A 16,329-nucleotide genomic window follows, 5' to 3' on the forward strand; every position below is an offset into this window, starting at 1 on the left:
ATTCGATAAAGACTTTAAAATGGTCCACATCAAAAAAAAGAAAAAAAAAATCTTGGGCTTCCCTGGTGGTGCAGTGGTTAAGAATCCACCTGCCAATGCAGGGGACACAGGTTCGAGCCCTGGTCCGGGAAGATCCCACATGCTGCAGAGCAACTAAGCCCGTGCGCACAACTACTGAGCCTGCGCTCTAGAGCCCACAAGCCACAACTACTGAGCCCATGCTCCTAGAGCCCGTACTCAGCAACAACAGAAGCCACCGCGATGAGAAGCCTACACATCACAACGAAGAGTAGCCCGTGCTCTCCGCGACTAGAGAAAGCCCACGTGCAGCAACAAAGACCCAATGCAGCGAAAAATGAATAAATAAATAAATTTATTTAAAAAAAATCTTAAAAACAAAAACAACATTCTTATGGAAGAAAATTTGGAAAATACTGAAAGCACAAAGGAAATTCATGTTATCTGCTACTGGGAATTGAATATTATTACTACTACTAATATATTTTCTTACAGAACTTTTTGTGTGTATATTTTTTAAAGATATATTCATATATGTTTGAATCCCTTTTTCTAGTTAACTTTATATTATAAGCATTTTAATACCATTAAATATTTTAAAGACATCTTAATGACTTTATAATATTCAATTATGGAATATTCTTGGACGTTTAGGTTATTTCTGATTGTTTTTATTTCTCTTTAAGGAATGCTGCAGTGAACATATTTGTATAGAAATCCATGTTTTAGGTTTTGCTTTTATCTTTAGAATAGGTTCTAAGGAGCAGAAGGGTAATCCTGGGTCAAAGGCAAAAACTTAAAAAAAATTTTTTTTTATTGCAGTATAGTTGTTTTACAATGTCGTGTTAGTTTCTGGTGTATAGCAAAGTGATTCAGTTATATATGTATTTTCAGTGGTTCGTGATAGGTTGTACTGATTTACATCCCCCCTCCCCCCACCTGAGGCTCATGTCATTTACCTTTGCTGATATGGAGAGTTCAATAACAGTGACACTTTACTGAGGCCCTACAGTGTGCTAGGCACTGGGCTAAGTATCTAATGTTTATTTTCGCATTTAATCATAGCCTTGAAGAGTCTGTATGTTTATTAATCATTTGTATTGCTGTTTTTATCCTTTGTCCCATTTTTTCTTTGAGTTTAATTTTTCTTTGCAGTTTGTGTGAATTCTACATATTATGATTATATACCATATTTCCTATTTTTTGTAGCTCTCCCCGTTTGCTCACCTGTGGTATTAACGATCTTTAGTGGTCATATGTAAGTTTTACTTTTTATGTGATCTAATATATAACACCTGTTTCTTAGGAGTGTTTTTCATTGCTTTTATGCTTAGGCACTCCCTCCTGGATCCCAGGATGAACTGTTCGCTGATATTTTCTCCTGCTTTTTTCTGATTTCTTACTTTTGGTCTGCTTGGCGCTTTATTTTCGTATATCATTCAGTGGTCTCTACTCTCCAGTCCTACGGCTTCTTTGTGAGCCCAGATTTTTTTTCTTCCCACATAGACTGTTAACACGAACAGCCTCTTGACCACCCCCCCCCCCATCTGATTTAATTAGTTCTGTGCATCATTGCCAGATTGCACCTTCCTAAAATACCACTTAGGAAATGCTATTCCTTGTCGCCTACAGCGTAAAAGCCATACTCGAACCTGCCACTCAAGGCCTGCAGTGATTTGTCACCCTGCTACCTTTCTCTCCTCATCACCTGGTTTGGTGTGCACTTTCTTTGTGCTGTCCTGCCGGCCCCTGAGGTCCCAGGACACACTCCCTCCTCCTCCCGCTTGTGTCTCTTAATTCTGCTCATGGGAACTGGAGCATCTCCTCACCCCTGCCCTGTCTGCATCCTTTCCTGTTGCAGGGTTTGTAGTCCTTGGTACACATCAGCCTTTTCAGAGAGCCTTTAATGGTTCCCTACCCCCGACTGAGGTGTGGTTCTTCTGTCCTTGAACCCCCCCCCTTTTTTTTTTTTTTTTTTTTGCGGTACACGGGCCTCTCACTGTTGTGGCCTCTCCCGTTGCGGAGCACAGGCTCCAGACGCGCAGGCTCAGCGGCCATGGCTCACGGGCCCAGCTGCTCCGCGGCATGTGGGATCTTCCCGGACCGGGGCACGAACCTGTGTCCCCTGCATCGGCAGGCAGACTCTCAACCACTGCGCCACCAGGGAAGCCCTGTTTTATTTGTTACTCTCTAACAGTACTTATTACGGTTCACAAAAACACTTATTCGGGTTTTTTTCTTGCTAAGAATGCTTCATTTATAAGTCAAAGTACAATAGTATGCGTATGTTTACTATAATCCTGTGTTTGGTATTATCGAGTTAGATGACTTGGAGAGATTTTAGTACAAATGTATGGTATTATACTCATACATTTGCAATAATATATTTTGATTCCAATTGAATCCTGCCTTACTTACTGTGTAGCATTTTTGTAGCAGAAGTTTTATTTTCAGAACAATTTAAGTCTTTTCCCAGTTGATGTGAGCCTTCTCTGGGCTAGAGAACTGACTTGGGATCCTTGAGCACCTGTTCTGCCCCAGCTCACAGACAATGTGACCTTGAAGAAATCTTGTCTCTGGGCCTTAGTTTCCTTCTTTATAAAGTGAAAATAGTCCTTTTTGCTCATTAAATTCTTGAGAATGAAATGTTCTTTGTAATTTTTTTGTTTCTGAGAAGGACTGTTTTAATGATATCTGTACAGATAGGTAAATAAAATTTACATTTTCCCATGTGTACATATTATGTCATTGTCCCTTTGCCTGCAACGCAGACATACCCATTTCTGTGCAAACCTGAGAAGAGTTGGCTGTGGGTCTCCTGTCTGAAGTGCCTTTAAAGGCCTTCAGCTTATGAGTCTGTTGCTTGTAAGCAATTTGCTGGTAAGATTATTTTTGCAAACAATCCCTATAAGATGAATGAACAAAGGCTTCTTGCCTCTTTGACTAAAATCTCTCCAAGTCATCTAACTCTAATATACAGATCTTCATCGATTTACAGTGGGGTTACATCTCGATAAACCCATTGCAGGTTGAAAATAACGTAAGTCGAAAATGCATTAAATACACCTAAGCTACTGACATCACGCCTGACCCTCGCCCACCGTAACCGTGCTCAGAACACTCACATTAGCCTACAGTTGGGCAGAATCATCCAACACAAAGCCTATTTCATAACAAAGTGTTGAGTGTCTCATGTCATTGATCGAGTACTCAGAGTGAACAACGGGAGGGCTGTCTGGGCACAAAGTGGTTGTCAGTGTGTCGGTTGTCCACCCCTGTGATCGTGTGGCTGACCGGGGGCTGCCCTGCCCAGCATCACAAGAGGGGATCTGCCGCACATCCCTGGCCTGGGAAGAGAGAGGTCACAGTTCAAAACTGGAAGTACAGTTTCTAATAAGTGCACATTGCTTTTGCACCATCGTAAAGTGGAAACATCTTGAGTCGAGCCGTTTTAAGTCGGGGACTGTCCGCACTTTGTTCCCACGGCACTCTGTACACGGCAGTTCACCGGCAGTGCAGACCCTAATCAATTACTCTGCGGGCTCTGTCTCCACGCGAGGATGTCGCACCGCCTGAGAGCCGGCGCCATAGTTTGTTCTTCACTCCTGGCCACATTGGAAAAGCCTAAAAATAAGGAGAGTCCAGCTCCGGGACTTGTCATGCCCAATCCTTTACTTAGAGAGTTTTGGAGGTCTTTTAACTTAGGATGAACCCTGGGAAAAGGTCTTTCAAGAACACTCTTGTATTGCAGTTGCTCCCAAGAGTGTACACCACAAACTTGTGTCATACTGTCGGTTTTCTCCTGCCCATCTTGGCTGTGATAACCATACCAGGTTTGGTTTCTGGTGGCCCTTCTACAAATTTTTAGTTACTGTGGAAACATGGAGTGTTCAGACAGGGCTCTGTGATGACCAGTTCTCATTGTAGGACAGCATTTTTGGAATGCTCTCAGGATTTGTTTGGTTTAAGAAGAAGACATTTCTGGAATGGCTCCTGTATGTGCATTAACAAGGCATAATAGTCCTTGGTTTCCTTTTGTAATTTTTAGTGTTGGTATTAAGTGTCACAGCAAAAAAGGATATTTAGATAAAGGGCATTGCCTGAGTGTACTTTGAGTTCCAGGTGCTAGGAAGCGGGGCTTTTGTAATGGGAAGCTGTTACTAACTACTCTGGAAACGAGGTCTTCAATGAGCCAACCACACCTTGTGTTTTATCCATTGTCTTCCTCTGGGGAGCAGAACACTTTGTAAACATTAACTCTTTTACCCTCTGGGCACCTCCACTAAAAGGTAAATAAGACTGAAGGCTCTTTCTTCTCCAATATAGATGAGGAAACGTCAGCCCAGAGAGGGAAATTACTGGATCCGCGGAAGGGGAGGCGTTCTGGCCTGGGGTGTTGGGAGTCCGCACCGTGGACCAGGCAGCCTAGTGGCCGCTGGCATCCAGGAGCCACCCCTTTCTGCTTCCCGGAGGTGGGTGGGGGTTGGGCCTTCTGTGGCGCGTGTAATGTGAAAGGCTGCAGAGAGGAGCAGCTGCTCTTCAATGCTCCGTGCTCCTCTAAAAGGAGGGACAAATCAATACACATTTTCTCCTGCCGGCGCTGGCGGCGCTCAGCCTCCTCGTCCTCGCCCAGCTCTCCATCCTGCAGGGGAGGCACAGCCGGGCAGCAAAACAGAGTCACCAGCTTCCAGGGGCAGAAACGCAAACCACTCGTTTTGCACAGAGCAGCCAGGCTTTTAAAAACCAGTCCCATAACTGGCCGAGGTCATCAGATTGCTGACTTAAGCAACTCTGGTGAACCGAGGTGCGTGGGTGGGGGGTGGCCCTGTTGCAGACACCCGGAAGCTGAGGGCTCCTGGGCACTCCTCCTGGGGACAGGTGCCCTGGCAGGTGTCTGGGAGAAACCTTTTTTCCAAATTTCTCTCCTCTGATTTACGGTGGAGAGGAGGAAGTTCTTTGAAGGAAACCATTAAAAACCAAGAAAGAGTGACAGATGGAGGGCATCAGTTTGCATTCTATCCATTAATGTAAGTGAACTGTCCAAACAAGATCCCTATCTCAGGGAGGATTTTATTTTTTAATCAGAAAATGTGATGTTGGTACCTGTAACTTTGTAGCTTCCTGCCATTAAACAGTTAAGTGTTGGACATGAAAAACAGAGAATCTGCTGCCATGATTAACAAAGGTAGTTTAGGTGGCAGAATCGCCCTGCAGGGCCTGGTGCCGTCAGTGGCCAGTTTATTGGAGTCGGACGCAGTGCCAAGGTGGGGACGTGGGCACTCCGGCTGTAGGTGGCTTTTGCACCCAGGAGACGGGCAGGGCTGAGAGCCTTGGATGAGTTGGCCAGGGGAGGGGTCGAGAGAGAAGGGAGGAGGGCCTAGAACAGAACCCAGGACAAGGGCTATGGGAGGAAGATAAAAAAGACCAAGAGGGCAGAACAGAAACAGAACGGGGGTGGTCGCACCCTGGGGGGAGCGTGTGGATGGTGGCCTTTGTGTCCTGCAGGCTGAGCCCAGCCCGGGGCGCGGCCGCCCAGAGGTACTGCCGGTGTTTGTGTGCTTGGTAGTTGCTGCTTTTATGTTCGGATTAGGACTGGGTATTTTTGGTAAAGTTAGTCCTCCAATATATCACCAGAAGTAATGGAATGCCTTGCTGAAACTCTGTGGGTTGAGGACAGATATCCTTGTTGATTTCTGTGTGTTTTGACCCCCTCGGAGTAGCCTTAAACTGGAGCTGAGAGAAGCGTCATACGCCCGCTCCTGCCCGGCCCTGGGTCGTTGGGCAGAGGTCCTGATAGGGATACAAATGTAACTCAGTGTCAGCCTCCCTCTCCCTGGGGTTGAAGGAAGTGATTCACGTCTAAGCAGCGAAGCATCCCCTGGCTTTTAACAGGAGCTGTTAGAGGGGCTGCTGTTTGGACAAGGAGCTTCATCTTCCTGAAGCCAGCTGTCACAAAGCCACAAACACAACACCGGCCAACTCTATTGCCAGCATCGCGGGGGCTTGGCGTTAATATTAAACATCGCCAGCAAGGCAGAGAGCTCCACAGCCCAGCCACAGAATAAAAATAAATAAAAGTAAAGAGAAGACCCCGCTAAAAGCGGTGAGATGATTTGTCGTCTTTCCTTTGTGAGGCCATTTGTCTTCTCTCGCGTCAAATCTGTTATAAAACAGTCAAACTGTGAAAGTGGAAATCATCCCAGGAATATGGAATATTAATGCACAGGAGAGGAGGCGACATCCCTTTTGTCAGCAGTCCCTCCCACCCCCCTCCACTTTTTTGCAAGTCCCACCAAGGTAAATTATTTTTCTTTAAAAGAATTTGAAAGACTTGAAACTAGTGGTAGGGATGATGGAAGTTTCAAGTGTTTTTCTTCCTTGTGTAAGTGGAGTGAATTTGTTAACTGGCTTGGGAGCAAGGAGGGAGCGCAAGTGGGGAGCAAACCTTTACAGATTCACCCCTCGCTCCCTCTCACCTCTCCTTCCTCCTCCCAGCCATTCAGTTCCTTTGTTTGGGGCCTGAACCTGCATCTTTGAACATTTATAAATCTTGAGTCGGTCTGATCTTTAGGAGACAGGCCAGAGGCCGTGTCATCATGTGTAATTTAAAGCTGTAGGGCTAAAAGCATTTGCAGAGGTTTGAAGGACCTGGTTCTGACCTGACCAAAGGAGCGAAATGGAACAGACCTTCCCGAGTCTCCTTCAAGCACTGGGGAGGATAGCGAGGAGAGCAGACACTCTAGGTAATTTATGGACACAGTTTGCTGGGAGCCTTGCTAGTTGCCTGGTCCACTGAGAAAGGCATCGTGTGCTGCCACCTTGTGGCAGATTTGGGCAGCTGCGGTGGGCTGCCTTGGAGCTTGTGAAGAGTTGAGCCTGGTTCTGATGGGAGATTTGCCTTGCGTCCAGATTTAGGTAATTAGTGATAGGTGAGGGCATTCTCTGAGTCACTATTACTTTGCTAACTTGATCCAGTTAAGAAATAAGACCTCAGTAAGAGAAGGTCACTTTCTTCTCTTTTCACGTTTCTTGGTTGTGTATGTGTGTGTGATTTTTTGGTATGCAGTTGTGCCGGCGTTTCGGGAGAGAAGCCCGAGACCCACTTATTGTTAAGTGCTGGCCTTTCGGCTGCATTCAAGAATTCAGAGTCTTCTACTCATAGTTTTTTTTTTACGTCATCCTATGTGATGCTCCCTCCTTACAGGACGTACTTCTGTCCCTTCGCCTGCATTGTCTTCCTCACAGCGCAGGCTTCCTGAGAGATGAAGGCCCGGAGTGGGGGGCCCTGCCTCTGATCCCGCTGCTGTGATGTGCATGCGGCCGCCAGGAGCGCAGGGCAGCCTCCTGCCACCTGGACCAATGTAGTTCCCCTCTTAGGTCATAGAAACAGTTCTCAGGCATCTTCCTCTCGCCTGTAAAGTCTCTGATACAGAGTAGAATGGATTAGGGTCAGAGGAAGCAGAAGGAATGAAAGATTAAGGGAGGTGCGGTCTCATCTCTAGTATTTGGGGAGCAGACCTCAAAGCAGCCAGAAGGTTAGGTTGGGAGGACCCCTTGGTTTGGTGCCAAGTGATGACTGGCAAGATATCTTTTTCAGTTGGCACTTGGGATGCCCTGGGCACGTTGGCAGGCAGAACAGAGAGACTGGAAGCTCTGTGAGGGCAGGAAAGGACGGGCTGAGAACAGAGGAGGTGGTAGAGCTCGCCCCGCGCACCTGGGCCGCCTGGACTGTCCAGACACGTGGGTGTGGGCTCGGAGAGCGAGGGCCTCCCCGTCAGCTCTTCGGCAACCTGGAGGACTCCGAGGGGTTCCACCAGGCCAGCAGGAGAACTCCAGCTCTGTCATAGCGGGAATGGAGTAAACTGTTTCTTTTCACCCAGAAGAGACCAGATTTAGTCAGGGGAAGGCAGCAGTGCTTGAAATGCTGCCACGGGGAGGATCAAGGAGCTGTCCGTCCTGACTCTGGAGGACTGGGCTGTGGGAGGGGTCCCAGAGCAGCGGAGGGGTGCCCGGCGAGAGGGAGGACACTGCCACCTCTCCGAGCGGAGGGGGCTGTCCAGACAGAGTTAACTGATACATTCACCTTCCCCCACGCAGGTTCTGCTGCGTCATTCTTGTCTCTGTAATCCTACGAAAACCTACCACAGCAAATAGGCATTCCTGTGTATTTTATGAATTTATTATACCTTTGTGTTATACTTTGAGGCCAGGGACCATCCTCACCTAATACACATATATAAGCTTCTACAGCACTAATAAGTAAAATGTTTTCCAAACACAAACGTGAAAAACATGCGTCGTAACATTGCCAATGATTTTTAAAAGTACATCTGCAGGGCTTCCCTGGTGGCGCAGTGGTTGAGAGTCCGCCTGCTGATGCAGGGGACACGGGTTCGTGCCCCGGTCCAGGAAGATCCCACATGCTGCGGAGCGGCTGGGCCCGTGAGCCATGGCCACTGAGCCTGCGCGTCCGGAGCCTGTGCTGCACAATGGGAGAGGCCACAACAGTGAGAGGCCCGCGTACCGCAAAACAAACAAAAGTACCTCTGCAGTCAGCAACCACAGTGGTCAGTGTGAGTTTCTGTTCTTGCTGTGTCTGTACTGACTCCCAGGTATTCGGGTTTCGTCAAGGTTCTGCTGGACACGAGTGCTGCTGGAATTGGAGCCCTTAGTCTCACTTTCCCTTTGTGTGTTTCGTCACCCTTGGATTCTCAAATGTATGTCTAAGACATCAAGTTCCGCAGAAGCACGCAGCACAGGGCCCTCGGGTGTGCAGGGAAGGGGAGGGGATTATGGGGGAGGGAGGCCCCCTCCCCCCGCACACTCTGGGATGTGTCTTGTATATTTAGGAAGGACAACCCCCACCCCCCCTCAGTGAAGCAACTAATGAACAATCTCAAATTAATCAAGGACAAATTCTGTGTATAGTTTTAATCAGGAAAGCAGCGATATTGTTTCTACGGGCACACGCTGAAATCCCTGCATATCATACTTGCTTGGAGAAGGGATGTACTTTTGGAGGCTGTGCAGGTTTCTTTAGGGAGCGGTGGCCTGGCTGCTTTCTCCCTGCTGTCTGCTCGCCTTTGGCCACAGGGCCAGGTGGGTGCAGTGTGGGGGTGTCCGGGCCAGAGGAGGGGGAGGAGGAGTGGGGTGTCTGGGGCAAGGCCTGCGCGGCTCCTTCAGTCCCACGCCCCCCGCACAGGTCCTCTGCAGGGTTCAGGTGCTGCTTTGTAGTGTCTGCCCCGATGATGGTGTGAAAGCCCCTGGTCTGTGTCGCCGTCAGTGAGGAGTGCGCGTGGCTGGACGGCACCGTGACGCACGTCCACCGCGTTTCGTTTAGGGCTGCTTCAAACCTCGCCCACCATTCAAGTGATGGCATCTCACAGCCAGCTCTACTGGGCGCGCTTAAGTCTCTTCACAAGAGTCACATAATAAATAAGCTGAATCCCAGTACACACACACACACACACACACACACACACACTCTGTCTTTATGGAAGATAACTGCTAATCCATGATCATTTTTTTCTGGAAACAGGTTTTATGATAATATAGTAAAAATATTAAATTAGAAAATGCCTCACTAAGGGTTATAAAACCTTACTACATTAGAGATAGGTAATTATCCCCTCTATAGCCTAAATGACAGTTTAAAAGAAATAAAAATGTTAGTGCTCATTACTTGCTTTTGTAGGTTGCAATAAAGGGTAAGTTAAATTTTAATTCAAGGAAGAGCCCCTGCTATCGACCTTCTACCTTAGGTCCAAGTCCTGTTAATTACTCTGTAGGTTATTCTCCCGCATGATACCTACATTAATACATTTTCTACATTGAGGCCAGGAGTGTGGGGGGAGGGTGACGGGTGGGGGGGAAGGCCTTTCAGCTCAGTGATTCAAATCTTGATTCTTAATGTGATAGGGAGCAGGAATTATATATTTAGAAAACCAACTTCATTATACATAGCCTTAAGGGCACCTCAGGTATTAAACTGTGCACTCACCCTGGAGAATCGGATGGGGATGAGGTTAACCTGAAGGACCGAGAGTTCAGCTTCTCTGGGTGGCTCAGTCCCGGTTAGGAAGGGTGCTGCAGGGGAGCATGCTTTGTGCAGCAGAAGGCAGTCCGACCCTCTGTCCCATGGTGGCTTTTCATTACCTAGTTCTGCTTTTAGTTTTGTGTTCCTGCCTTGGGATGGGATAGGGATAGGGATATGGACGCATCCTGTTTCTTTCCAGGTGCCTCCCTCTCCCCTGAGCACTGACCCCAGGTCTAGCATCTGTCTGGGTTTGGGGCAACGCTCAGGACGCCCTCCGCCTCAGTCTTCCTCCTGGGCCCTGCAGAGATCTTCCTACCGGAAAGGAGACACAGAGAGACGGCAGGAATCAAATTTCCAGCTCTTTGCTGAGAGGCTCTCAGCAGCCCTGCCTGAGAGCCTGCCCGAGCTGGAGCTGCCAGCTCTCCTTCTCCCTCGCCTTTCACAGTTGTCCTCTCCAGACACGAAGCCCCTCCTTACCCTGACATGGGACGTTACTCTGGAGTGGGGAACCTCACAGAAGGACCGGTCAAAATACGGTGTAGGGATTGCGACCGGCCGTGACCCAGGACTGGGTAACAGAGCCCTGCCGGTCAGGTGGCTTCCAGGTCTTTATTCTCAGCAAAATTGCAGGAGAACCTAATTGAGTTGTCAGCTGGTAGATCATTAAAACTAAGTTTTGGTGGTAGATCACTCTGTGATGGGGGGGGGGTTAATTCAGAAGGAATTAAAAGAATTGAGTATCATTGCTGTAACAAAACTCTCCCATTCCCACGTTTGCTTGTTTGTGTGGCAAGGTTTCTCATCACTTCTGTCTACAAAAACTAAAAAATAGGAATAGAATTGGTGCTGAACCCTCTTTCATTCTAGCAATAAATTATATTCATCCATGCCATGGAATGGGAATGGAGGGGAAAGCCTCATCCATATCATTGAGAGATAATTTCCAGTAACATTTTACATATTTATGTATATTAAAATTTTACCAAAGTTATACTACATTTTATTATATTGTTATTGTATGTATCAGTTGTATCCTAATAATAATTGTAATGATAACACAGTCCAGAAGTAATTTTTAAAAATTACTTAGAGCCTTATGGTCCCAAGAAGTTAAAATATTTCAACTTTTCAAATTTCAAAAGGTGTTTCAATTTGCATACTTATTTTTGTGACCAAGAAGTACGATAGTGTGATCAATAAAAGACTTTCAAGCATAAAACAATTATATTAGGACAAAAATCTGTCGGGAAAAATCAGATGGAAATACAAGTTTAAAAAGAGAAAGATGCTGTAAAGTTTCCAAATTAAAGAGTTTAGTTTATGTGTTGTTTGAGTGACGATGGGTGTCAGATCAGTATGGCATACAGACTCCATTGGGTGTATTACAGAAGGGATGTAAGAGTTATTTTAAAAGTTGGTATTCACAGATTTGTGGTAATTATATCCTTTGTGACTATTAACTTCATCAAGAAAAATGTTACATGTCAACTTAAAAATGTGTGCAGGGGCTGCGGGATTTTGTAGAGTTCTGTTAGGGGGTACGCAGAGAGGCTCGAGGACCAGACCCTGGACCCCACCCTTCGTGGCCGTGGTTTTCCCAGCTCTGTCCCCGGCGGGTCCTCCGCAGGGTAAAAGAGGGGCTGGGGCCTAGCTGAGCATCCGGAGTCTGGGGGTCTTCATCCTGGTGGTGCTCCTGGACCCCAGGAGGGTCTGCTTTGTTCATCTCTAGAGTCCTTAGAGTTGGGGCTGAGGGGGATGGAGGCGGGGGAAGAGGGGACGGGAACAGAAAAGTCGCTTAGGAGGCTGGCACCGCATTCTGGGTGAGAGATGGCAAGATCTGAAATAATGGAGCCTGGAGGAGCAGGCAAGTTTGAGATACTTTGAAGGTAAAAACGGTCACTGATTGGTGGTCATGGGTGAGGAAGACTTCGAGTTGAAATTGCTTGGGGATTCTTAGATTGGAATAATCCCTTGCTCATATTCTCTCTCTTCTGTAAAGCTACTTTAAGAACGCAGACCACTCGGCTTTCCAGGTTGCTTTGCCATGAACAGCTGCATCTTTGTCAGCTTTGCCCACCTGAGTGTGAAATGATGTTCTATCAAAACATGGGTTTCAGCATTTCCCTCTCAGCTCCCGACACGTGAACCCTGCTGCGGGCAGTAACTGCCGCCTTAGCCCAGGCGGTTTGCTGATGTCACCGCGTGGAGAGGAAGCGTTTGCTCAGTGGTAATGATGGGCTCTGGTGCAGGCGAGCACGGCGAGGCTGGTAAGGGATGATGGTGAAGGGCTGAATGGCATGGTGCCTCTGCAGCTCCCTCTCATCAGATGTCGCAGCCGTAAAGCCACACTGTCCTCTTTGTCATGGCGGCTCTCCCCTTAACACCATTTAATTTCTTTGTGGAAATGGCTAGAGAGACTTGTACTTTTTGGCAAGTAGGCAGGCCATCGCATGACAAAGTGACACCCGGACAGGGCATCGCTGTCCTTTATGTGATGGAGCTGGTGATTTGGCAGCCACTGCCTCTGGAAGGGAGGCTGCCTGCCTCTCATTTGCACGTGGTCTGAAGCTGCCTTCCGCCTTAGTACGCGCGTGTCCGGGGCCTGGCCAAGGCCGAGCCAGGCAGATGTGTACAGCTCAGGAACAAAAGAGACCCTGGAGCTCCGGGTGAACCTGCATCCTTTGTTTATCGGTCCAGGGGCACGATGGTCGGCTGAGGGCACCAGCAAATTCTTGCAATAAAATTCCTGTAATAATACAGGAGACCCACTGTCTTCTGGCTGCACGTTCCCTGCCTGCCACGTGGTCCCCAGCATGATAAGGTTTGTTTATGTCCATGGCTTCTGCGGTTCCTTCTTTAAGACTTTTCCCTTTCAAAAAGTTTTAAGATGCTATTCCTATTGCTGGGTTTTCTAATTATAATGTCTCTTTTGGTACACACCACTATAGTAAGGTGACTTCAAAAACAGACTTGTAAGTTTTTGTGTTCGAGTCTGGCTGGACCAAAACTAGCTGTTTGAAGGGTGGGGTTTCTTTTGTCTTCGGTTTTGTTTTGAGAATCAGATTTGCTGACGATGACTCTCAGATGATGAGAGCGGTTCTGTTAGGAAAAGCCTGTTTTCCTAACAAGGAGGGCAGGCTGTAGATCTTGAAAACATGAGCAGAGCAGGCACAGCTTTCCCAGGTGCCTGCCCTCCTTCCCCGAGGGCACGGGCGTGGTCCCCGCCTCCCTGTGGGTTTGACCTGCTTGGACCCTCCTGGTTCCTGGCATCTCCGCAGGGAGACTGCCCTCCATCCAGAGAAGTGCTCTGGAGCTGCGGGATCGGTGCTGGTGCTGGGAGGGCCTCGCCCGCCCCGACAGGTGCCTTTGGCCAGGTGGTGGTGGAAACAGAGGTGGCAAGTGGTCATTTACTTCATTTTCAGGGACGCAAGACCCTGGCATGTTAGGGTTTTTTTTTTTAATGTCAGACCCAGCTTTAGAAATAAATTAGCCAATCGAATTATTTATTAGATGGAGAATAGTGGAAGGGCCGGGGCGTGGGGAAGACCCTTGGCGCCCGAGCAGCTGCACGTGTGCTGGTAATTGGAATCTTGTTGCTGGGTCATTTTCATTGTTTTTCAAGTACTGCCAAGTGCAAGAAAATGTATGAAAACTGAATTATATCCCCTACATCCCATGTCTGATTGAATCCTCCTCATGTGGCAGTCTCATACATCCTATTAAAATATTCAATCTTGTTTTCTTACTTGAAGAGCCTGTGTGTAAAGGGCAAACTTATAGAAAACTCGTTCCCTGGAGACAGGGTATCCAGCCACTCTGGGCTATTTACATATTCTGCTGTTTGGCCGCTTCTAGGTTCCTGCCCTCCTTCGTATTTGCAAATAAGAGCTGTGGGATGCATTTTTAATTATGTGGCTGTGTTTCCAATTAAAGAATCAGACTGGGGTATTTCCCAGCTTCTTGGTACTTTTGTTTGTTTGTTTGTTTGCGGTACGCGGGCCTCTCACTGTTGTGGCCTCTCCTGTTGCGGAGCAACAGGCTCCGGACGTGCAGGCTCAGCGGCCATGGCTCACGGGCCCAGCCGCTCCGCGGCATGTGGGATCTTCCCGGACCGGGGCACGAACCCGTGTCCCCTGCATCGGCAGGTGGACTCTCAACCACTGAGCCACCAGGGAAGCCCCTTTTTTAACCTTGAAAAGTTAACCAACGTGTTAACCAGTTTGTTTTGTTTGTCTTCCAGGACAGAGCTGTATCGATCTCTTTTTGGCCAACTCAACCCCCCTGACGAAGGCCACGGGGACTGACGGCGCCCATCTCCCTGTGGCCCGGGGCCTGAGGTGGGACCTCCGCACACCCAGCCCCACATAGAGGAACTCGGGAAATCCCGGGAACGTGTGCTGTTCAGAACACGGGCCTGACGAGTGCCCGGAAACCTGGAATCCAGCATCTGTGTCACCGGTGCGTCCGTGTGCAAAGGGCTCGCCCCCCACGGCCTTGAACCACCACAAATAAAGAGTGTTTTTCCTGTCGCCACCGCTGCCGCGCGCGGTTCCTTAAGCGGCGCAGAGTGAGTGATGTGGCGCTCCCGCAGGCTGACAGGTTCTTTGGGAGGGTTTTCATTGTTTTCCCAGCCAAATGGCCTTCTTTCACAATATAAAATACTTCACGGAAGGAATAATCCTAGGGTAGATGTGGCTTTCGGGGTGAGTCGCGTTTAGCGACTGATCGCAGCTGTGAGGAGCAGGGAGACCCCCCAAAACCTGTCAGCTCCGCCCCAGAGGCGTTGGAGCTTGGAGGCATCTGCCTATTTGTTGCTAAATACAGATCTCTGACTTCTTGTTTCCTCTTTTCACCCATAAAGATTCTTCCAGAGTCCTTTTCCATTCTCACCATTCCTAAATCACTTTATTGAGATTAGCTGTGGTGTAAATCTAGCAGGGGGAAATGATTCACTTGTTTTTCATCCGAAAGGTCAAAAGCTGGAAATTAAATCCCCATAAGGGGGATTTATTGGCCTGCTGTGGTCAGTATGCAATGAGATGATCTTGCATAAGTAATGTGTGCGTGCCCGCACTCAAGGCCGACCATCTCCCGGGTCCTTTGCCCAAATCTGTATTTTGAGCTATGGAATTAAAGGAATGTTGCGTACAGGCATCTGAGGGCAGTTGTAGTTAATAACTAGTCATTGTTTTTAGAGTCAGGTTTTGGTATTGTTTTAAAATGTCAAAACCAAGTGACAGATTTTTGTGCCCAGGAACCCCACGTGTCATTGACGTGGTGTCTGTGGACTGCGACACAGCGCCCAGAGGCTGGGTTCCAAACGAAGTGAGTCTGGAATGTAATCTGCATCACAGTTTGGTATTAACATCTGAGTGTGTCTGCTGGGCTCGGACGGGGCAAATGTGGGGAGGAGGATTTCTCCATCTCACACTAATTGGACCTTGGTACATCCTGCTCTGTTTTTCTTGTCTTGGTAAGTTAACCTCTTGGGCTTGATTGTCAGGGAAACATTTAATTTTCAGTGTGTCTCCAGTTACCTAAAAGATCACTCAACGGAAATAGAAGATTTCCCCTACAGTCACTCCCTTCACCGTGATCCCTTTTTCGAATATAGACCATCCAACCCCATCCACCTAGCCTGAGGATCTCGGATAAACCCACGTTAGAACAGCAAGTAAGTAACCTCTTAACACGGCGCTTCCCGTGAGCATGATGCAGACCCACGATTCCTAAAGAGATGGAACCTTTGTTACAGTCACTCTCTACCTGATGAAGAAAAAAATTTAAGCAGGTACTTCAAAATATTTGGAGTCCATCATGTTTAATTAAAATGAATTAAACTCAGGAGAGATGAGAAAGAACGGATAGAATTTTCAGTAAAGGGAGGCTTGCATTTTAAAATTCAGAGGACCACCCTCCTTCCAGCCAAGAGTAAATTGGAAACTACTTTAATTGACACGGATACTGCAATTCAACTGTTACTAGAAAGACAGATTAGTTGATTGATTTGCATTTTAATAAAACGAATACTTTACATTTTGGTGGCTAATGCTGATTTTGAAATGAGTTGAGAACTGTTATCAAGAGTTTCAATCCAGGGCCCTTTTTCAGTGTTGACTGAAGCATTCCTCCCTTTTGTGCGAAGTTGGCTTATTTTCTTTTTGTCCAGTTGACTCCTTCACGCATGACCCTCCTAAACCACAGCCCCTGAAGACACCATCAGAGCAGTGAGGAAACCGCAGGGCCCACCCAGCCCAGGTTTGCACCCGGGGCCG

The 16,329-nt window shown here is 47.7% G+C and overlaps 1 protein-coding gene across 2 annotated transcripts in view; it reads left to right on the forward strand.

Annotated features, from left to right (window-relative positions):
* AATF (apoptosis antagonizing transcription factor) overlaps positions 1-15,418 on the forward strand; it is a 98,991-nt gene extending 83,573 nt beyond the window's left edge. The window contains exon 12 of one of the 2 annotated variants that reach the window (XM_029211920.1): positions 14,300-15,418. In XM_029211920.1, coding sequence (XP_029067753.1) covers positions 14,300-14,339 — 40 coding nt within the window. In that variant the 3' untranslated portion in view covers positions 14,340-15,418. Of the gene's footprint in view, positions 1-14,294 lie in introns of both variants that reach the window. The other variant, XM_029211919.1, reaches the window with a different exon arrangement.
* The last annotated feature ends 911 nt before the right edge of the window (positions 15,419-16,329 follow it).

Source organism: Monodon monoceros, unplaced genomic scaffold (assembly GCF_005190385.1).
Source record: "Monodon monoceros isolate NGI ecotype Baffin Bay Population unplaced genomic scaffold, NGI_Narwhal_1 Super_Scaffold_9, whole genome shotgun sequence".
Taxonomy (NCBI): Eukaryota; Metazoa; Chordata; class Mammalia; order Artiodactyla; family Monodontidae; genus Monodon; species Monodon monoceros.